Source organism: Ambystoma mexicanum, chromosome 3q (assembly GCF_040938575.1).
Source record: "Ambystoma mexicanum isolate Mex_15411 chromosome 3q, UKY_AmexF1_1, whole genome shotgun sequence".
Lineage (NCBI taxonomy): Eukaryota > Metazoa > Chordata > Amphibia > Caudata > Ambystomatidae > Ambystoma > Ambystoma mexicanum.
The window spans coordinates 721294302-721317834 of record NC_090926.1 but is presented as its reverse complement, the minus strand read 5'-3'; the positions used below and the strand labels follow the sequence as shown (position 1 = coordinate 721317834).

Sequence of the window (23533 nt, the reverse complement as noted above, 5' to 3'; positions counted from 1 at the left end):
TTCTCAGTACTGTCTTGGGGACCGGTTAGTTTCCCCATAAGAATGGGCAAAACTGGCAAGGAAAGCAAAGCAGAAGGCTTACTAACCTCAAAGTCATGATAGGGTTAAATAATAAGCAAAAAGACTAGGGGTCATACAGTAATCAGTGATATCTATGATGGAGGAAAAGGTGCAAAAAGGAAATCTTTCATATCATCAACTTTCTTAACCAAAAATACAGGCTCATCCGACTTCTGTGACAAGGGTGCCGGGAAACTATGTGAAAATACTAACACTACTGTTGTTTTGGAAGGATAATTTAATACCACTTTAAGCAGAAACCTGGACAGGCTGGGCAACACTACTGCAAACGTTTTTAGGTTGGTTAGAAAGCTTCTTTGGGCGACTGTCTTAGATAAGTTAATGCACTATAGGAAATGTATAACAAGGTGATTACAGATATTTTTCACCAGTTCATGGGTCTGTCACTAGGATTGACTTCTACCTCCTGACTGAGTGTATTTACCACTGGCTGACTGTTGTACCTTTTTCCCCACACTCGATCCGATCACTGTGGTGCTCCTGGAGATGACCCTCCAATTGCGGCATATAGAGTGAAGGAATGGCGATTCAAAATGATTCTTACAGACCTTGATTTACATAACACGTTGGAATAGGAAATCACAATTATTCCGCAGTAATGTACAATCAGTTACTACTAGGTTGACTTTGTGGGAGAGTTTTAGGGCATATATGAGGGAAATATGTACCTAGGCATTATAAAGAGGGAGGAGGACCTGGAAGTACTTTTTTTCTTTTTGGCTTCTTGGAGGGGATAGGTGTAATGCAAATAGCCGCGAGGTTTGTTTGGCAGATGGGTTGGTGTCCACCCAGAATGAGGCTATTAACAAGTCATTGACACTTGAGTCCTTGTACACTTCCAAATGCATTGTGACATTGGAGCAGGTTGATGAATACCTAAGCAAAGACGCTCTGGGTTAGATCATGGATAATGGTTAAGGAAGCTTTGAATCTGCCGAGTGGGTTAAGGCAATATAGAAGCTGGCTGCTGATAAAGCCCCGGACCAGGTGGTTTTTCTATGGAGTTTTCTAAAGCTTATCCGGATATTCCAGGGCATTATCTGCTGGCTATATATAAAGAATCATTTGAGATTGGTAGATTGCCCAAGATGTCTGAGGAGGCACTTATCCTTTTATTGAAACCTGCAAGCAATCAAGAGTGGTCAATTTATAGACCCACATCCTTAATTAACTTTGATAAGAAAATCCTTGCCAAGGCAGTAGCAAATTGGTTTCTACTCTGTGCTGTTTTAGTCCATCCTGATTCCTCAATACTTATCCCAGGTAGCTCAGTCTCCCATAACCTCAGGTGGTTATTTGCTCCACTTCACCATTTTGAGCTAACACTCACAGTGATTGCTGTTCAATTGGATGCCGAAAAGGTGTTGGGCTTCTTCAAATGGGTGTTTGTCTTTACCTTATTGCAGACAATGAGATTAAGACGAGTGCATACCTCATAACTCTTACACAAACCTCTTGGCTAGGGTGTTAAGAATGGTCGGTCCCTGAGGCTTCTTTCTGGGCCTGGGCAACTAGCAGTGCTGTCTTCAATCTGTTGCTATTTAATTTGGCAATAGAACTCCTTGCTCCATGAATTCGATCTATGCACAGGGACTGGAGGTCATCAATTGTAGTCTCTCAAGTTGTAATTTCCATATATAGCTACATCCCGAATTGTAGACAGTTGTCCTTGGGGTTGCTAGACTGTTCTATTCCATAGATTACTGCTGTGGCCCACAAAATGTTTGGTCCAGCTGTCGCATACTGACACAGCAATCCACACCAAGCCTGAACTCTCTTCATTCTACGAATGTTATAATGTCACTACGCTAGTCGTTTCTACTAATCCTAAAACAGTTGCTTGAAATTATAAATACTATTTGCATATAATGTTATTTATTTTTTTAGTTCATCTCTGTTCAGACTACGGTCTGCTAAAGGGCCATTTACCTAGCATTGCTTTGAGGCCGTAACAATGGTACTAAGGCACTATATAAATATAAAGTAACATAATCGAAGCAGATGACATTGTTCTTTAAGGATCACCCTAAACGTATGCATGATCATAGCTGAGGTCATTGAATTCGGTACTTATGTGGGTTTTAAATTAAGGCAAATTGTAAATGTTTCCTATTACGCCTGTCACAGCAATCTGTGACGGTTTAGCTAGATTGCAATGGTGCCAAAGTACCATTGAATTGTGCAATGACCAGATATTACTCATCCAGTGTAACTTTGGAGTTGCACTGGAGCGACTTGGGGGATGAGTAAGTAAATGGATTCAGCTGACATTTATTAGTCAAGTATTTCGGTCCTAAGTGAAAAGATCTTTTTTCACTTAAAGACCGATATAGAAATACCACTCCATGACAGCACGTAGTAGTCTTTCTAAATCCAACTGTCACGCCCCTGCCGCACACTAAGGGGAGCAAAAACAAAGAGGTGATGGCTGGAAGGTTTGGACTGAATCTTAACCACTGGCGTTGCTCTGGGCAACCTTCACGACCATCATTCTTCGCCTGCCAAGCCATTACAGAAGGGGAAAAACCATATGCAAATCAGGCTTGGTCCCACACCAAAAGGGGCAGTCCAGCCCGAACTGCTAGGTCACATCACTTCTGCACGAGACCACAAGCATCCCCAAACATGCTTCGGCCTTGTTGGGCCTCATCAGTGAGGAGTAGATTGGGTCTCTAGGCCCAGCAGGCATGGGACCCACGTCTGGGCATACCTGTCCCACTCGGGGTGACAAAGCAAAAACAGAGGTGATGGCTGGAATGTTTAAACTGAATCTTAACCACACGAAGAGGAAACAGCATTTTGAAGGTGTCAAGAGAAAAATAACTTTACAATGCCGGTTTTCAGATGAAAAGAAAATCGGTCAAATTCTAATCTTGGGCTCCTCTCAATGGCTTAATAAATTAGATCACTCATATCAGTCCTTCATCATTGATGGCAATGTCATTAAAGTGTCCAAGGATACTAAAACCTTGGGCATCTATCTTGACTCCACCCTGTCCCTGACCAGACAAACCAATGCCGTCAGATCAGCATCGGCATATACCTGTAAACTCATTGCAGACCGTTTCTGATCACCCCAATAGCATCACTCTAGCTAGAACGCTTATGTCTAAGATAGACTACTGTAGCAACCTTTATATGGGGACTAGCCAGGCTAACCTTAACAAACTGCAAATCACCCAGAATAACACCATTAGAGCGGCCTTAAATATTCCAAGAAACAAACATATTTCCGATATCAGGACTAACCTGCACTGGCTCCCTGTCAAACGGAGAATCTCGCTGAAAACACTTGCCCTTACTCACAAATGTTTGACTAACAAAGCCCCTCTCTATCTATCAAACCGCCTCTCCCTCCACACCCCAAAGAACTGCTCAGACACACAGCCTATCTCTGCCGAGATTTAAACTTCAAAAAGCTGGGGCGTGAGCTTCCCTGTTCTGGCCACCAAGCTCTGGAACACTCTTCCGTCCACGATCCGATCTGAGCCCTCATTCAATTCCTTCAAACTGAAAACGAAATCATGGCTCCTAGCTCAAATCTGATTCATCCTTCTACTTGTAGCAATCACCAAGAGTTATCTGCCCCCGCTAAACGTTGTCTTGCTTAAATGATGTTCCTATGATAAACTGCCTAATGTGATTGCCTATGTAACTCGACTATCCAATCTACTCTCTCCTGTATGTATCTGACACCACGCTCGGCTTGACCAAGCCTACGTTCTGCTGTATACTTCTTTGCTTCTTGTAAGTTTAAGTTTGGCTGTATATTCTACTTACCTCTGTAAATGTCTATTATAATATACCTTATACAATTTTTTTGTACTCTCTTGTAAATTTACGCTATGTTGTATATCTTGTATATGTTGTTCATTTTTGTAACTATGCCTATTAAGTTTTCCCGCCCAGATGACTTTGGGCCTGGTGCGCTACAAATTAAAAATACAAATACAAAGTAAATCAGTCTTTTTCAACAAAGGTCTTTTCACATAGAACCAATATTTCTTCTAAAAAATGATAATCCTGCTCAAGTGGCTCCACTTGTTCCTGGGAATCCTGATGATTCTACCTGTTGGGACAGTTTTTCTGAAATCCAACTAAGGACTTAGTAAAACCATACAACTAAGACAGTACAAAACTCCACTCTTAGTATAAGGCTATACCACCTGAGTATTTGGTAGTGTAGACTGAGCATCCAGGCTTATTTTAGGAGGGAGAGAGGGCTGTAGCTTGGTAGAAATAAATTGTAGCATACATAAATCCAAAGAAACACAGACACTATGTATTGTTTAAAAATGGTTTATTTAAATACAAGTAGGCCAAGATGAATCTTGGGTAAATAAGAACTATCACATTATATATGAACACAATTATAAAAATCACAACGCAATGCTTTAAAGTACACAAACCTAAGCATAGACCTTGTTCATAACAATATTTCTAGGTTAGTCAGATCTTAAACACGTTTAGTATAGGACACACCTATTCATGGGGAGTAAAAGGATCAGTTACTTTTAGATTACCTTTCAGTAGGTTATGGGTAGTAGACACTGTCAGTCATGCAGTGACACTCAGTTAAGGAGTCACTTACTAAGCCAACCCTGTTATCAGGACATAGATTCAAGGAGCAGTAAAAACCTATAACTACATTTAGGATAACAGTTATACCAGGTGAGCAAAACCTTTTTGGTATAATATACAATTAAAGTTGCTTTTCAACTCAGTGGAACACAGACTAAGGTAAGCAATAACTCTTCACACTAATTTAGGATTGCACCAGGCAGACCACGGTCAGCTAAACCTGCCGAAAACATTTTAATAATGGCACACAGCTATTCTAGGCAGTTAAGACCGAAGTATGTAAAATACCATTGCAGTTGCTTTTCAGCTTAGTGGAACATAGAAAGTTATTGCTTAGCTTAGTCTAACTTATTTTAGGGTGTCTCACGGCAGACCAAGGTAAGTAAAACTTACAATACACTTCTTAAGAATTGCACACAGCTATTCACGATAAGTAAAACCCAAGGCAGACTTACTCTAGACAGGCTATTCAGCAAGTCGGGGGAAGCAAGACCCAGTTGGTAAATGTATACACTAATGTTCTGAAATAAATAAGGAAGTGAAGCCAATAGCATTACTTTTGAGAAAGGGGCACAACGATTCATAGGTGAGTAATATAACCTTACATATACTTTTCAGAATGGCAGAACACATTCAAGGTAATTAATAACTGTTTGCTCTCAGCATGACAGTTGCCAACCAACTCTTTCACAATTAAGTAACTTTTAAACACTTGTTATACTTGAATCCTTTTCCTATCCAGTATCCAGTCCTTCCCTAGTCCGCTGAATGAGTTCTCTCATAAGATAACCTAGCGGTTTGTTAAGACAGTTTTTCTGAAGTCTAAGGGCTCAGTAAAACCATTCAACTGAGACAGTACAAGACTCGACTATAAGGCTGTGCCACCTGAGTATATGGTAACGTAGACCGAGCAGCCAAACTTGGCTTAGGAGGCGGGAGGCCTGTAGAATTAGTCCAAAGAAATTGTAGTACACATATGGTCCAGGGAACACTGAAGCACTATGTATTGTAAAACATACATGGTTTATTTAAATACAAGTAGGCCCAGATACATCTTGGTTGAAAATAAGTACCATCACAATTCATATAAACACATTATAAAAGCACAACACTATGCTTCAAAGTACACATACCAAAGCATAGACCTTGTTTAGAACACTAACAGTATTCAGACCTTATCATACGCATTTAGTATAGGCCACACCTATGCATGGGGAGTAAAAACCATTAGTTACTTTTAGATGACTTTCTGTAATACAAGAGTAGTAGACCCTAGCAGTTGTACCGGGACGCTCAGCAAACAAATCACTTAGTAAACCAAAATGCAAGTGTACTTTTCTGAACACGGGAACACTCATTCAAGGAACAGTAGAAACCTACAACTACTTATTCTAGGTGAGTAGGACCTTTTTCTGGTGTAATATGCTATTACAGTTGCTTTACAGCTCAGTGGAACACAGTCTAAGATAATCAAGAGCTCTTTACACTAATTTAGGATTGCACCCGGCAGACCAAGGTCAGCTACACCTAAAGAACACTTTACAAGACATGAATGGCACACCACTATTCTAGGTGGCTATTCTAGGCAGGTAAAACCTAATGTTGTAATATACTATTACAGTTGCTTTTCATATCAGTGGAACACAGACTGAGGTAAGAAATAACTGAACTTATTTTAGGATGACACACAGCTAACTCAAGGTAAGTAAACCCTCTATACCTTTTAAAGGAGCTATCAGCAACTTAAAAATAGGTATAAACCTAAGACTGTTTTAGCATTTGTATAAAACAGACCAGGGAAAGCAAAACCCAATGTTACACTTTAAGAATGACTCAACGGCATTACTTTTGGGAAAGAGGTTCAACCAATTCCCAGGTGAGTAAAATAACCTTCGATATAATTTAGGCACAATGTCACAATAACCAAAAAGATATCAGGTAAGGCGTTATAAAGATACAAAATATCCCAACTGCACTTCACTGTAATAACAGTGGAGTAGCAGTCATAGCAGGATTCCCTGTCTGGCAGTCTTACTTTGTTTTCTGGAGGCGGAGCCATTTTTTCAATAACCCCTGTATTCTGCGGTGCGATGTAGCAGTCAGAGCTGTCCGAGCTGTCCATATAATTTTCAGAGTGGCACCACACACATTCAAGGTAAGTAAGAACTTTTGTAACTGCTCTCTCTGAGTTAGTTACCAAACCAGCTCTTTCACAAGTAAGTACTTTTAAACACGTGTTATACTTTTCAAGACAGAATCCTTACTTATCCGGTCCTTCCCTATTCTATTGCTGAGTTCACTCGGAGGCAGAAGAGGGACCCTAGTGGGATAGGTTCCAGCTGTAGGCAGGGTGAGATGGGGTTCTTTTGCAGGCAAAAGTGAGAGTTCCTGTGGAAGACTGCTTAAACAAGTAAGTAGTTCACTTTAAATTTAATTAGGGTCCATTGAACTGGATGAGAGGACTCCCAGTCACAGAAAACACCCCAAACGCTTTACAGAAATCACACAGGCTTAAGGTAAGTAAATACCCTAGCCAACACAGTACCTCAGCACAGAAGAAGAGTTGTAGCAGGAAGACTTCAGGATCTGCACCCAAAAACCCAGTTGTTGAATTCTCCAGCATGGGGTATGGCATGGATTCACATGCTCATGAATATTCCCTGTCATGACGGGAGTCCTCCCTAAAAGGAAGCTTCGCTCCTCTAATCCAATCACTGCACTCTGGGTCATACTGCCCCCCAGCCAATGACTGCCCTCTCTCTTAACCGCTCCTCTGGCAGCCATCCTCAGATTTTTACCCCACGTTCAAGTGTTAGAGCAAAACTCGGACTCCCATGAACTATTCTACAGTTTTCGTGCTTTTTTCGAGAAAGTCCTATTTTTGTCAAAACCGAGCCTGTGTGTACTCTACTCTTGATCGACCGACAAGCGGGGATCCGTTGTCGGTGCATTTCAGCACCCCTCAATGTCAAGGATAATCTAGTTTTCAGCGAAGTTTCCAGAAGGCCAGTGGGCTTACTTCCCTCTTTCTCGTCCGTCATGGTCAGAGGTGCGAAGTTCTCTCTTGAAGGTCTGCTCCAGATGCGGACTGCGGAACGTGTTTGTCGCGTACAAGCACCTTAAATGCCTCTGTCTTCACCCAGACCACAAAGAAGGGGATTGCGAGATCTGCCTCGGGTTCTCCAAGAGAACGATGAAGGATTGTCACAGTAGACTGGCGGTGTGACTAAGCGCCAAGGCCTCTGCCCCATGCCTGAAGCAGGGTCATGCCTCACCCAGGACCGGCCAGTCCGAGAAGCAGGCTTCTAAGTCCTTTGAGGGCATGCCATCCATGGGAGCCCAAGACATGGCCAAGCACTGCAAGTCCGTTTCTGTCTGGGTCACCGCGATCAACCTCACCATCTGCCTCCCTCTCCAGCCATCAATCAAGCTCCTCCTCAAAAAGGAAATCGACCAAGCTAAGCTCCCTAAAGCGAGAGAGGCACGAGCAGCCTAGGGTGGAAGAAAAGGCGTCCGACCTGCCCAAGAATGCTCAGGCAGTGCAGGAAAAATCGTTTTGACGATTGAGATGGTGGCGGGCGCTCTCTCGAAGGCCAAAGGGGCTGACCCTGTGAAGGTAGCCCCAACTGGCCAGGGTGTCCCTACCCCAGAGGCCTCGGCTGTGGCCAACGCGCTGGTGATCCTGGCCTGGTACGACCAGGAACTGTGGTACAAACTGGCCCCGATTTCCTGCCCAACGACAAGTGGGTGGATGTGATCGCACTCCTCCAGGAGGGGGAAGTGGCTTCAGACCATGCCATCACAGTGGCCCTGGACATCGCTGGCACAGGTTTCCGACAGATGGGGAACGGTGTTGCCTTCGTGGCTGGCTGAAGGCCACCAATTCCCTCTAGGAGGTACAGATGAGGTTACTGGACTTGCCCTTCGACAGGGATAACCTCTTCGGGAAGGCCGTTGACGAGTCCTTGCAGGAAATCAAGACAGATACAGCTTGCGCCCTTTGTACTCTCAAACAGCACTGCTCTTCTTTCGCGCCGCCGGAGTAAAGTCTGGCAGATTGCCAAAAGGTTTTGGTGGAGGCTCCACATCGTACCGTCAGCCGTCCTGGTCCATGACCCAGAGGCCTACGGAGGCAGTTCCAAGGCTTTCGGTGGACGTGGTCAGCGCCATTGTCGCCCCCAAGGCAGAACGCAGGCGCCGAAGCAGGACTGAACCAGCCAGGATGTCGGGCATCCACCCATGTACCCCGGTGGGAGGCCGGCTGGCAGGATTCATGAGCGAGTGGGAAAAGATCTCCACCGACAGATGGGTGGTGGACGCTCTCACCCACGGGCATACCCTGGCGTTTCATCAAGTGTCTGCGTGTCCCTATGGTGACCGGGCCGGAGCAGCACATCCTTCAGCACCTTCAAGAGGTACGTGCCATGCTAAAAAAAAAAAGAGGGGGGGCCATAGAGCTAGTTACAAGACGACTCTGGGGCATCTACTCCAGATACTTCTTAGTCAAAGACCGGGGGCTGGAGGCCCATTCTAGACCGGCAGCGTCTCAACAAGTACCTCAAGTCCTAAAACTTCAGGATGGTCACGTTGCAGCACGTACTCGGCCAACAGGAGGAGGAAGACTTACGGACATAGCTGGAGCTGGAGGACACCTACTTCCACGTCCCCATTCACAGGAAGCATCAGAAGTTCCTACGCTTTGTGGTGCAGGGACGGCACTACCAGTTCAAGGCCATCCCTTTCGGCCTGAAGTCAACTCCCAGGGTGTTCACAAAGTGCCTGGCACCTGTGGCGGCCCATCTACGTCTTCGAGGGATACATGTGTACCCGTACCTCGATGACTGGCTCATCCAGGCCAATTGAAGAGAGGTAGCCGTCGAACACACAGACGACCGTCTGGCTGCTGACGAATCTGGGGTTCTCCGTCAATTATCTGAAGTCCTGCTTGACACCATCTCAGAACGCACTGTTCCTAGGAGCCAGGCTCAACACGGTCTCCTGCTTAGCATCGCCCTTTGAGGAGAGGATAGCGGTTGTGCTGGGGAAGGTACAACGGCTGTTGTACCTGAAGACTGCCACAGTGGCCCCCAGTGTCGACGTCATGCATCTACCTTATACGGCTATGCAGGTTGCGGATGCAGCCTCTTTAGGAGTTCCTGGATGCTCGCTCAATACAATTTTCTGGAAGCTTCGCTGACAAGATCCTGTTCGACGAGGAGTTCTGTTGGGTGGCGAGATGGTGGGGCATACACTCAATCGCCCAGGGCACAGGGTTTGTAAACACTCCATACCAGGAGATGGTCACCACAGACGCTTCCCTGGAGGGCTGGGGAAGCCCACAACAGACCTCTGCACGCCAGAGGCTTGAGGCTGCCGGAGGAGGATTTCCACATCAATATCCTGGAGATGCGTGCAGTGTTCTGGGCCCTCAAGTCTTTCCTTCTGTCCCTGAAGGGCAAGGTGGTGAGGATCTTCACAGACAACACAACCACAATGTTCTACATCTGGAAGCAGGGGGGCACTCCATCTCCAAAGAGGCGCAGAACTTGTGGCACTGGGCCGTTTGGACAAGAGATGTGGACTGCATCTTCATCAAGTGAGGCAGGCCCCAGATTGATCTGTTTGCAACAGCAGCAAACACCAAATGCCAGAAAATCGCCAGCATGTTTCACCAGCCAAGGAACATGGGGGACGCGTTCTCCTTTCCGTGGGAAGGCCTGTTTCTGTACATGTTTCCCTGGTTGCCCCTCCTGCTCAGAGTCATCAGTCAACTCACAGTGCCGATGCTGGATGATAGTCGTCGCCCCGGCGTGGCCGAGGCAGATTTGGTACTCAGACCTTCACAGCCTGTCGGTGTCACCTCCGGTCAAGCTGCCAGTGGTCGCAGATCTGCTCACCAGAGAAGGAGGCGCAATCCTGCACCACAGCCCTGGATCTCTGAACCTGAGGGCTTGGCTCCTGCAGCCATAGCGTTTGGAGGATACGAGTTGCCGGCAGACTGCAAGGAGGTGCTGGCCAAGGCCAGAGCGTTGTCAACTCTCAAATGCTACGGTCACAAGTGGTAGCATTTCGCTACGTGATGCCGGTTGCAGAAGATCATCCCTCTGAGGGTCACGGCCCAGCAGATCCTTCCATACCTGTCCTTAGCCAAGGCGGGGGTGGCGCATTCCTCCATCAAGGTGCAACTGGCAGCTATCTCCCGCTACATCAGGTCCCCTGCAAGATCTTCTTTGTTCCAAGACGTTCCCAAAGGACTGTTTTGATCTTTTCCCACCAGTGAAGGCTCCTGCCCCGGCATGGGAACTCAACGTGGTGCTGACGAGGCTCATGAGAGCCCCCTTCAAGCCTATGCATCAGGCCCCTCTCAATTTCCCCTCATGGAAAACTGCTTTCTTTGTGGCCGTCACCTCTGCCAGGAGGGTGGGAGAGATCCAGGCCCTATGCTGCAAACAGCCATATCTGACTTTTCTCGAATTCATCGGAATTCCACCTCAACAAACCTTTGGTGTTACCTGTGTTTTTTCCAAAGCCTTTGAAAGGGCATTGCATTCGCTGGACGTTGCTCATGCCCTGAAGTTCTATGTGGCACGAGCAACGAGAAATTTCGGAGGACGTCTCAACTGTTTGTGAACTTTTGTCCTGTGAACCATGGGAAGCTTTGTCCAAGGTTTCCGCTCCAGGTGGCTCTCCGGCTGTGTCGCACACTGCCATCGGTTGGCCATCCGAAAGCCCATTCCACCAGAGCGATCGCTGCAACAACGGCGTTCCTGTCTGGTGTGCTCCTGCTGGACATCTTCAGGGCTACTATGTGGAGGTCTACGCACACCTTTACGAGGTTCTACTGGTCGGCAGGGATTCAGAAGAAGAGTCCAGGTGGGGCTAAGCAACCGGTTCGCTTGAGCTGAGTCTGTTCCAGAAGTAAGAGTTGATTGCTTCTGTTGAGCCTTGCCACCTCCCGTGCTTGTGTAATGTGGTACTGCTATATATTCTTTATTCATGAGCATGTGAATCCATGCCAGACCCCATGCTGGAGAAGGAACAAGTTACTTACCTGTAACTATTGTTCTGATGCTTGTTAATCTGCTTAGAATCACATGCTGTGCATATGGTCCAACATCCAGTGGTAACCGCAGAATATTGCCTCTCGTCTTTTAGAGACCGAAAGGGGACGTCCCCATTGGTGTATCTGTAGGCATTGGTGTATCTGTAACACTATCCCAATAGTGACCTTTAGTGTACCCAAAACCCTCACACGCAGAGGTCCCTCAGATTGTTTTTTTCTGCCCAGATAACTGGTCGCCCCATTGCGGAGCTCTTCATACGAGACATTGTTGCTCCTTGTCTACTGACTTTGAGGGTTAATTCCCCTAAAGTCACTTTGACGGTGCTTCAAATGCTACGACGAAGACTGCGGGAACTTTCGACGGCGGTGGACCTCGACGCCTAAGATTCGGCCGCAGAGTCATCCACATGGCCGGGCCCTCTGGCCAGCCTACACAGTAGGGAGAGTGGGGTCGGGGTGGTCATATCATTCGCTATGTCTCTCCTCTTTCCCCCTCTAGGTCTGGTCATCATTTTCATTACCTTTCGCTATGAAAGGACACCATTTAGGTTTTACCCCTCTTGCAGGGTCAGATGCCTGTGGAAGGACGAGCACGATAAGTGCAATAATTGTCTGCCTCTTGACCACGACGAAGCACGGTGCGCGGCTTGTAGACTCCTTCGACCTAATACACTTAAGGAGTGCCGCGTTAAGCAGTAGGCCGCCTACGGCATTTTTCGGGCTGGATCTTCTTCCTCCACTCCCGCCGAAAGTGACGGGGCACTAGTGATGACCAAGCATCCGTATCGATTCCATTGACCTTATGACGGACCCTTCTAGGTCCGTCACACCCGTCCCCGACCCCTCCAGGCCTGACTAAAGTCACACTACAGGGAAAACACTCGGCGACGGGGTGTACAAAAAACACATTAAACACACAACCCCTTCCCCGGTTTCGATGGTTCTGTCGAAACTGGTGAAAGCTCCAACAGGACCGCCGAAAATTTCGACGGAATCCTCTGATCTTGAAGATCAACAGCCTTCCCTGCATCCGCAGCAGCGGCTTGCGACTGATCCTTGGAAAACTAAGGGCGCTACCTCAAAATCACATTTGGCCGGCGCAGCGGGCTCAGCTGACGCTCCGATGCCCGCTAAGGCCCGGTAGACGAAAAATCTACCGTTAGGCCTCCTAGTCAATCGATAGGCAAAAAATCTACCGCTAGGCCTCCTAGTCATACAGCACGCCCGATTCGCTAGACATCGCAGAAAGCATTGCAAGTATTACTAAAGACGCGCCACAGCACCCTGATGCTCGTGAAGACTGAGGACAGTCGGGAGCCTTTGTCTAGCACTATTAGTAATACATTTCGGCGCCAAAGGCAAGAAAATGAAGATTTTCCACCTTTTACACCTTCTGGTTCCTCTAAATGGACCAGGGAAAAATTTGAAGGGTGCATGGACCGCTTGGAAAGGATTGTCGCTTTCAGAGCACCCTACACCCAAGAGGCCTCGGGAGGATCCTCTTTCTGTGTCAACCTTAAGGTTTCCTGGAAATTTTGAATCTTCTCAGGACCATTTCACTTCTATCCACCCTGAAGAGGAAATTCAAATGGACACATTTCATGACATTTATGATGAGGGAGAAGATACTATCTTCCTACAGGACTACACAGCAGATGACCAGGCAATGCCACGGACAACTGGGAGGACACTCGTAAGGTTAAGACAGAGCCATGGGCACTCTCTACTCACAATCAGGACACAGATGTCCTGTTTTTGGACTCCCCTCCTTCCACCCCGGCCCACCAGGCTTCACCAGTAGACCATCAGATGGTCTTTAATGCCATCTTAAGGAAGGCAGCCGATTACTTTACCCAAGGAGCCATACCTGAACAAGATTTCATGGAGGACATTCATAAAGAACTCCCCACCCCCAGTCAAGCCATTCCTCTCCTAAACTCCATTAAAAGGAGATTGGATCCTACTCTTGTCACACCAGCCCAGACCAGGACAGTAAATCCAAGGGTGGAGAAATTATTTCGGCCATCGCCTACTGACCCTCAATATATTAAAAGCCATGCCACCCCCGATTGCCTAGTGATTACCACCACCCAGAAACAGGCGGGAGTACCCCTTGCTACTGGAGCGGCACCTCCTGCTAAAGAGCCAAAAAGATCATATGCCTTGGGTAAACGTATTACCGCTGCAGCTGCCTTACCACGCACATAGCAAACACCACCACGTTGCTTGCCAGTTATGCTGATGCGCAATGGAACCTTATACAAGAAGGTCTCCAGGAGGCACCTGAACCCGCAAAAACCAAATCACTTGCCATCGTGGCCGAGGGCAGGCAATTCAACCAAAATGTTTTTTTTTAAAACACTCTGGATACTGCAGAGACGGCAGGAAGATCCCTGGCTCAGGGCACACTGCTTAAACGGCACGCTTGGCTCCGAAACTCGGACCCAAGCAACTCTTATTAACAAACCTATCGAAGAGTCGAATCTCTTTGGTAAAGCAGTCGACAAGGCTCTGGAGACTGCCAAAAAAGAGCATGAGACTTTTAAGCCCCTGCAATAGATCACACAAAAACCCTCCCCATCCCCCCAGAGGGGAAGCGGTTCCCGCTGGTCCTTTTGAGGCCAATCCCGTTCCGCCCAAAACATGTACATCACGGGGAAAAAACTGGAACTCGGGTCAAGCATCCAGCACCCCCGCCAACTATCCACCTAGGGGGGGTCAGCAACGCGGGATAGGCAGAGGCCCCAACTCCAGGGGTGTCACAGCCTCTACGGATACAGGTCCCCTCCCATGTCACCCCGGGCGGGGGGCGCTTAACATCTTTCCTTTCGGTATGGGAGGGGATTACATCAGACAAGTGGGTTCTAAAAACGGTCGCCCACGGGTACTGCGTGGAATTCGCCCGGCCACCACAGTTCAGACTGCCCAAGACAAGACGCCTGATGCCAGACCATCTGCGAATCCTGAAACAAGAGGTGAAAGCACCTCTGGAAAAGGACGCCATAGAAGCAGTCCCTATTCTTCCTTCAGGTAAACAAGGGTATTTATTCAGTGTACTGCCTTGTACTCAAAAAGGACCTCACCATGCGCCCTGTACTAGACTTGCGCCCAGCGAACAAGTTTGTCAAACCTCAAATGTTTTGTATGGTAACTCTGCAGGAAGTAATCCCACTGTTGAAACATGGGGATTACATGGCAACATTGGACATGAAAGATGCATACTTTCATATTTCAATGTTGCCGGCGCACAGAAAATACCTAAGGTTCATGATAGAGGACAAGCACTATCAGTTCAAAGTACTCCCCTTCGGCATTGCCTCAGCGCCAGTTTACGAAAGTCCTGGCAGTGGCAGCTGCACACCTGCGCAGACTATCCGTCCCTGTCTACCCTTACGTCGACGACTGGCTCCTAACAGGGGACTCTTACGAGACATGCCTAGGAAATGCACAGAAAACAATAGACCTCCTATTCAGTTTGGGATTCTCCATCAACGAGAAGAAATCCAGCTTAGACCCCAGTCAAGCCAAACAATTCCTAGGTGCTCTGATTCAGACAAAGGAGGGTCTCGTCTTCCCCTCCAAAGAGAGGTTTCAGAACATGCTTTCTCAGATCCCTCCATATGTAGCCAGTCGGGAAGTGACGGTACGCAAGGCAATGCGCTTGCTAGATATGATGGCGTCATACATTTATTTAGTTCCCCATGCGCGGCTGCGCATGCGTCCCATGCAAGAGTGGCTCAACAGCCAGTGGTGTCAGGCCAGCGGACAATGGGAAGATCTGGTAGTTGTCTCGCCAGCCCTCATTCTCTCTGCAGTGGTGGTCGAGGGAAAACCTCTTGAAAGGGAAGACCTTCACCACCCCCGCAGTGGAAGCCACTCTCACGACAGACTCATCTCTCGCGGGGTGTGGGGCTCACCTACTTCAGCAGACAGCACATGGAGTGTGGTCCCCACAAATAGCATCCAACCATATAAATCTGTTAGAGCCATTAGCAGTATTCAAGGCACTAAAGGCCTTTCAAACACAACTACAAAGGAAATCAGTTCTGGTCCTGACGGACAGCACCACAGCCATGTATTACCTAAACAAACAAGGAGACCCACACTCTCCAGGGCTATCCAAGCTGGCCCAAAACATTTGGATGTGGGCTCACAAACACAAGATGTTCCTGTTGTCCCAACACGTTCCAGGGGAACTCAATCTTCTGGCGGACGTGCTCAGCAGAGATTTCCCACTGCCCTTATAATATGAATGGAGTCTACACAAAGACATCATCTTCAATGTGGACTGGGGCTTCCCAGAGTTAGACCTGTTTGCTACTCAGGGGAACGCCCAATGCCAAGACTACGCCTCCAGGTATACCCAGAACCGCTCCAAGGGGAACAGACTCTGGATAGCATGGTCAGGGAAATTTGTCTACAATTTTCCCCCCTACTCCCCTTCTGAACAAGATAGTGCACAAGATGCACCAGAAACCAGTTACCATGATACTGGTGGCCCCCATGTGGACCTGCCAACCCTGATTCACTCATCTAATGGAGATGTCCTTCTCCCCCGGTGGGGGGAGACACTACACCCATGCCCGCAAACTCTGAATTTAGCGACCTGGCTCCTGAGGTCATAGTTTGGACACCTTCAACTCCCTCAGAGATGCATGGACATACTCAGGGAGGCTAGAAAACCTAACACTCATCATTGCTATTCCAGTATGTGGAAACGCTTTGTCATCTGGTGTAAAACCAAGGGCGTCAATCCCATGGACTGCTCGCCTACCTACATTGTGTTGTACCGAACTCTTTTGTTAGACTCAGGTTTGGTTTTTAATTCCCTAAAGGTTCATCTAGCTGTTCTATCAGCCTACACTACGTCACAACAGAAAGTGTTGTTGTGGAAAATACCTGTTAAGGCTTTTATGGAAGGGTTTAAGAGAATTCACCCCCCCATTTCTAACCCAGCTCCCAGGTGGGATCTAAATGTGGTTTTCACCAGACTCATGGGGTCTCCCTTTGAACCAATGCATAAAGCAAGTCTAAAAGACCTTACTTATAAGACGGCCTTCCTAGTGGCTATTACTTCTATTAGAAGGGTTAGCGAACTAAAAGCCTTTTCAGTTCTAGACCTTTTTGTTACAGTCTGCAGGGATAGGATGGTTCTGCACACTCATCCCAGATTTGCGCCTAAATTCATTTTGAAGTTCCATGTGAACCAATCAATCGAACTACCCACTTTCTCCAGAATCCCACAAGCATGGCTGAAGGAAGCCTACACACACTAGATGTGCGCAGGGTAGTCATGTTTTACTTGGAAAGAATGAAACCACTGAGGAAGACAAACCAGTTTTTCGTTTCAGTGGCAGCTGGTCGAGAAGGGGATCCTGTCTCTAAATTAGCTATCTCAAGGTGGATTGTCAAATGCATCACACTATGCTATACTTTTGCTAAGAGAGAACTGCCTTTCAAGCCTAGAGCACACTACTCTGGGCACTGGGGCTTCCATAGCATTCATTGCAAATGTTCCCCTGGAGTCCATTTGCAAAGCGGCAACCTGGAGTTCTGTACACACCTTTACAAAACACTATTGCCTAGACACTCATTCTAAATCTGATTCTCAGGTGGGACAAACAGTATTAAGATATCTTTTCTCTACTGTTCCTTCTAACAACCCACCTCCAACTCCGGGTACTGCTCGCTAGTCTATGCACAGCATGTGATTCTAAGCAGATTAACAAGCATCAGAAGACGTGCATTACTCACCGTAATGGCATTTCTGCTGATTGTATCTGCTTGGATTCACATGCGCCCTCCCTGCCTCCTGGTCGGGGTGGCAGGAACATATACGTCTTACTACTTTCTCTCTTTATGTACTCACTCACAATGGCCTGCGGCTCCCTCATGGCAGAAAAAATACAATCGGAGGGACCTCAGCGCGTGAGGGATTTTGGGTACACTACACGTCACGATAGGGATAGTGTTACACACACGCCTATGCTGACGTCCCCTTTTGGTCCCCGAAAGACAAGATGCAATACTCCACGGTTACCACTGGATGTCGTACCATATGCACAGCATGTGAATCTAAGCAGATACAATCATCAGAAATGCTATTGCGGTGAGTAATGCAGGTCTTCTCCAGCATGGGTCTGGCATGGATTCACATGCAAACCCTCCCTCCTACCACTCTGTGGCTCTAGTTGGTCATTCTGCATCTGTACTTGCTTACCAAATCTGAAGATGGCTGCCAGAGGAGGGGCTTAGGGAGAGGGCAGTCATTGGCTGGGGGCAGTATGACCCAGAGTGCAGTGATTGGTTTAGAGGAGGAATACAGTTAGAAAGTGAACGTTTTTTTCTTTTACCTAGGATTCCCTGCCTGACGACGGGGAATATTCCTGACCATATGAATCCATGCCAGACCCATGCTAGAGAACATTAGTTACAGGTAAGTTACTTGTTCCTTCCTTGTCATGAAGACTGAAGACCGGACCGCGGAAGGACTTTTGCAGCAGGGATCATAGGGAAGGCTCTGGGCAAGAGGATCACACGGTTAACTCGGCACGGAAGAATAGGTTGCAGTGGGGTACACTTCAGGATCTGCAGCCAGAAACCTGGTCGCTGAATTCCTTGTCCTGACGACAAGACCCTGGAAGGACTTTTAAAGCTAGGATCAATGGGGGATGCTCCAGGCAAGATTTTCGTGGCTGGATGCGGTTCTGTGGTTTTTGGCACACTTTTCAGGAGCCAGTAGAAGACTGAATATCGCTGGTCTGATTCTTGTCATTTGCAAGGTCCAGCATTCTGGTGAGGGAACTTTGGACTCAAGTCACGTCCCTGGAGGTCCAGCAGGATGCCCACAAAGTTTCAGCAAGATATGGAATTCAGAAGACTGTGCACTGCCCGATGACTGGCGGTCCTATGGTATTGGGGTATTACAGACCTGCACGTTTGCAGCAAGACGTGGGATGGCTCAAAATGCAGGTCTTCTTGAGTCTAGTGGATCCCAATAGGCTTCAAGTCTGGTTCGTCCTTTTTGGGATCCCCAGGTTGAATGAAAGAAAGAGTTATAGCAGGCTCCGGTTACACAGCAAGCTCTACGGTAGCCAGAAATCGCTATGGCCTTAGTTTCTTCATCTTCCTCTTCGGTTTCGGTTCCAGTGGTCGACTTGTCAGCAACTTCCAGGTTTAGAGTTTATTAGGAACCGCTGCACATTCTCTCCCTGCATTTTGTTCCAATCAGAAAAGCCAGCGCCGCCCCACTGGGAGTTGTTACCTTTCAGGCAAGGTGAAAGACCAAGGACTGCATAGCTTTGGACTCCTCCCTCACTTCCTGCGTTTCCAGACACTCTGGAGCCCTGGCAGGGAATCCACAGGATTCCCGCCAAAGACAAATCCGCCACTGAGGTTGTTCCCGCCTAGAATGGCAGGGGAAGACCGCAGAAACAGCAAGCACACAAATGCCCACCATTTTAGAAATTACATTTTAGGGATACCCCCTTTTTGAAATAGGGTCTGGTGGGATGTTCTGTTGCTGACATTGAATTATTTCCTGGTGGTGCAGGCACACGGTTTGCCTTATTGGTTTTCAGGGTACCCAGACAGGTTGCATGTTCATTTTCAAAAGGCAATCCATTGCTCCAACTATCATACTAGTGGCGGTGCTGTGGGAAGTATAAGGGCTGACGTTGTAGAAATGCAGTTCATTCAACTTGTAACGCTTCGACAAAACTGGCTAAAATATGTGTTAAACATCTTACCTTTTCTCCTTCTATAACAGTGACCATGGGTTGCCCTTTACATTTGAAAAGATATTAACCAAACTGGGGCTTCACACTTTATTCCCATGCTTGACCATTTTGTCTCCTGGCGGACATAAACGTAAAGGGGACTTAACAACTGTTGACTTGCTACTATATTTTCTCCAGCATGGGGTCTGGCATGGATTCACATGCTCATGAATATTCCCTGTCGTCAGGCTGGGAATCCTCGGTAAAGAAGAAATCAGTATCAGTTTCGTTTCTGATCTGTCTGTTTTAGTAGTAACCAATCACTGATCTCTGGGTCATACTGCCCCCAGCCAATGACTGCCCTCTCCCTAAATCCTGCCTCTGGCAGCCATCCTCAGATTTTTACCGCACGCTCAAGTGTTGGGAGTCCTCGTGTTTAGCTCTCGAGTTTTTTTTTTTTAACTGCATTTTCATGCTTTTTCAGGAGAATTTCTAATTTTTTCGCTTTAATCGAGCCTCAAGCTCCACCGTTTCTACTTCCGATAACGGGGACCCGTTTCGGAATTCTTCTACGCCCCTCAAGGGTGAAGTTTTCGTCGAGTTTATACTTCTTGGAGGATTCCGGAAGATCTGCGGCCTACCTCAACGGACATGGCCCAGGACAAGGGGAGCGTGACGCCCAGATCCAAGCTGTTCAGGAACTGCCCTGGATGCGGATTATATAACGTTTTCAAGGAGGACGAGCATTCGCGATGCCTCTACTGCCTCCATGGGGACAAGACGCACGTGGAGAAGGACTGTGCGTTTTGCAAGAACCTTTCGGAACGGACCAAACAAGATCGTTGTTCCCGCCTCGCCACCTGGCTGGAGAAGGGCACAGCAAGTGAGAAGGTGAAGAAGTCTGAGCTACGTGGAGGTCGACGCACACCTTCACAAGATTCTACTGTGTCGATCGGGACTCCAGGGAGGAGTCCAGGGTCGGCCAAGCAGTGCTGCGCAACCTGTTCGCTTAAGGTGAGCCTGGTGAGGAGGTAAGAGTTGCTTAATGTTGAGTTGTTGTATTGCTTAATGTTGAGCCTGTTGCCACCTCCCGTGGTTGTGCATGTGTATACTGCTATGTATTCTTTTATTCATGAGCATGTGAATCCATGCCAGACCCCATGCTGGAGAAGGAACAAGTTACTTACCTGTAACTGTTGTTCTCCAGCATGGGTCTGGCATGGATTCACATGCGAACCCTCCCGCCTACCCCTCTGCGGCTCTTCACTTGGTCATACTGCCACTTGGCGTGCTACCAAATCTGAGGATGGCTGCCAGAGGCGGGGCTTAGGGAGAGGGCAGTCATTGGCTGGGGGCAGTATGACCCAGAGATCAGTGATTGGTTACTACTAAGAAAGACGGATCAGAAACGAAACTGATACTGATTTGTTCTTTACCGAGGATTCCCAGCCTGACGATGGGGAATATTCATGAGCATGTGAATCCATGCCAGACCCATGCTGGAGAACAACAGTTACAGGTAAGTAACTTGTTCCTTAGATGGAATGCAGCTTTAAATGCCTTTCTACCTGAAGTTCCAAGTGTGCATTAAACATTCAAATCGCTTGGTCGGATGACAGAAGCTTTTAGAGAATAAATTGGTAGCGACAATAGAAATACAGTTTAGTTAGTCTCATTCAGAAAGATATAAGTTGTACCTTTGCCATCAAATTAATCAGGTCTCATTGAACCGTAGACGCTGACCTCTTAGCTTACACAGACTTTTTCCAAGTTAGTGATAAGCGTAATGATTATGGGTTTCAAGGGACTAGCTTCTTGCATCTCGAGTAGGAATGCCCCATTATTACATACTGGTCGAAAACATTAATGGAAAATGGTCACATTAATGGTATACACAGAACAGGGTACCCATGAACAGACCTTCGTGATATACTATGGCATTACCCGTGAGGTGTAGAAGTGAGCCCTTTAGTCGGGCACCAAAGATGCAGGAATGGTTGATTTGATATTGCCCAATGTGATGAGCAGGAATCCGCATATGGCCTGCTTACCTCTCCATCCGGTAAATTTTCAGGCATGTAGCCCTGCCACAGATAACTTCAATTGTCCGTTAATGATTACAAGAAACAGGCATGGTTGGATTATGAATTCTCCCCCATTTTACAGCTCTGGCTTTCCAGTGTACTAAAGTTCTCCCACATTTGTTTTTATTTGTACCTATCACTACGTTACAATATGTGCAGCTTTTATGCTGAGAGCCATTCTTCATATCATTCTTTCTCTTGTGTTAACAGGATACACCAGATGTACTATTTTTAATATTTCTTTTTGTAATTGTTGATTAAAGTCTTTTATACGTTGTAAACAATATAAATAGGATTTTGAAAATGACTGCTTGTTGTTGGATGAGCTATATTACTATTGGGGACTGACGCCTTCAGGGCAACTGAAATCAATTTCGTCCCACTGTTTCGGCAAAAGATTTAGGAAAATGTCCCCAATGGACAAATTGTGTTGCACCGAGTTCCCAGAGAGCTTGCGCAAAAAAACGTGGATTATAATTCTGACCCACTTTTCCTCCTTTTTTTTTTTTCCTCTCTACTCAGGGGGTCCATGACAAGCCTGGAGTCCAGCCACAGTGGATTCTCCCAGCTCAGCGCTGCCACCACTTCCTCAAGCCAGTCTCACTCCAGCTCCATGATCTCCAGGTAGTGCCCACCAAGCTACAGTTGAACAAAACAATTCAGAGCTCACTGGAACAGGATGGTGGGCCTCGTCTTACTGCGCCAGCGGACTCTTGGGCAGCCCAAATGCCATGCCCACTGCTACTATAGTTCTGCTGTTCCTGTAGATAGATGCATTAAACATATTTTCATTTCATTTATCCTCATCTAACCTTAACTACCTTATCAACTAACTGTATATTCTGATTATTTATATATGTTTAAAAATATAGCATTTATTAGTAAATGTGCTGGTTACGTATTTTATTGGAGTACAATTACCAAAACGCCCTTGCATGCAGTTGGTGACTCTCCTATTTTTGTTACTGTCAGAATATGCAGGCCCCCTAACCTCGTCCCTAATGGGGCTCCTAGCAGTTGGTGTTTACCCTAACTGTTTTTCCACTTGTTTATAAAGTAAACAAAATTCTGGATGTGGCTGGCTGCGAAAGGTGTATCCGATAAGAGGCAAACTCTCTATTCCCCTCCTCTTCAAGAAGATCTGTTAGTTGATTTTGATAAAAAAGTTGGGGGGCCTGCTTTTTCTCTTTTTCAAACCTCCCATTAACCTACCAACTCCTTTGTTGCATTAATGTTCTCTAGGATGTAGCCCTTTCCCTTGTGTTTGAGCTCATTCATTCATTATAAAATTACCATTTTTGGCATGCATGGGTTAGTGCATGTTTAGCTATCCGTCCATGACAAAGGTATAAATACTTTTTTCCTCTTTTTTTTCATTTTTTTTTACAGAGAGCCCCTTCACCTTTCTGAGCATGGGCTCTCCCTCGCTACACCCAGCCCAGACCTAAAGGCTTGTCCGGATGGGGTCCTCAGGTTCGCCCAAGCCCCATCCTTCTGGGGCCACCACTTTTCTACTCTGTACACTCTCCGGCCACCTCCGTTCCTCCGGTGGCCCCCATCATGGCGCTTGTCTTCTGTCCGAGAGGGCGGCGGGATGGCAGAGATTGACTCGGGCACCACCACGTGACTCGGGACTGCTTCTACTTCCTCTTCCCTGCTGGAGCCCCCTCGTGAGCGTGCTGAATCTGCGACGGGGTTTACACTCAGTGGGCACGAGGGAGCAGGAAGCTTGCAACAACTACCCTTTGCTTTCCTCTCCAGGGGACTTCCTTCAGGGCCAACGTCAAGAGACCCAAAAACGAAAAGCTAAATAATTTGCTTCTAAAGACATGAAAACATTGCAGGCTGCAGGATTTTTGACTACTGAACAAAATCTCTCCCTGTAAGGTATACAGCAAATCCACATTTTCAACATTGCTACACTGAGTAACTGCAGACTAGTCGTGGAAGTCCAGCACATGTTCAGCCTTTTCCAATGGCTGTAAGTCTCACCATTGCCTGAAACC

At 46.9% G+C, this 23533-nt stretch overlaps 1 protein-coding gene across 2 annotated transcripts in view; it reads left to right on the top strand.

Annotated features, from left to right (window-relative positions):
• Positions 1–23294, top strand: part of SEC14L1 (SEC14 like lipid binding 1) — a 510699-nt gene extending 487405 nt beyond the window's left edge. For both annotated transcript variants that reach the window (XM_069654651.1, XM_069654652.1), the window contains exons 16-17: positions 22050–22151; positions 22917–23294. In XM_069654651.1, the coding sequence (XP_069510752.1) occupies positions 22050–22151; positions 22917–23154 (340 nt within the window). In that variant the 3' untranslated portion in view covers positions 23155–23294. The remainder of the gene's footprint in view (positions 1–22049; positions 22152–22916) is intronic.
• The last annotated feature ends 239 nt before the right edge of the window (positions 23295–23533 follow it).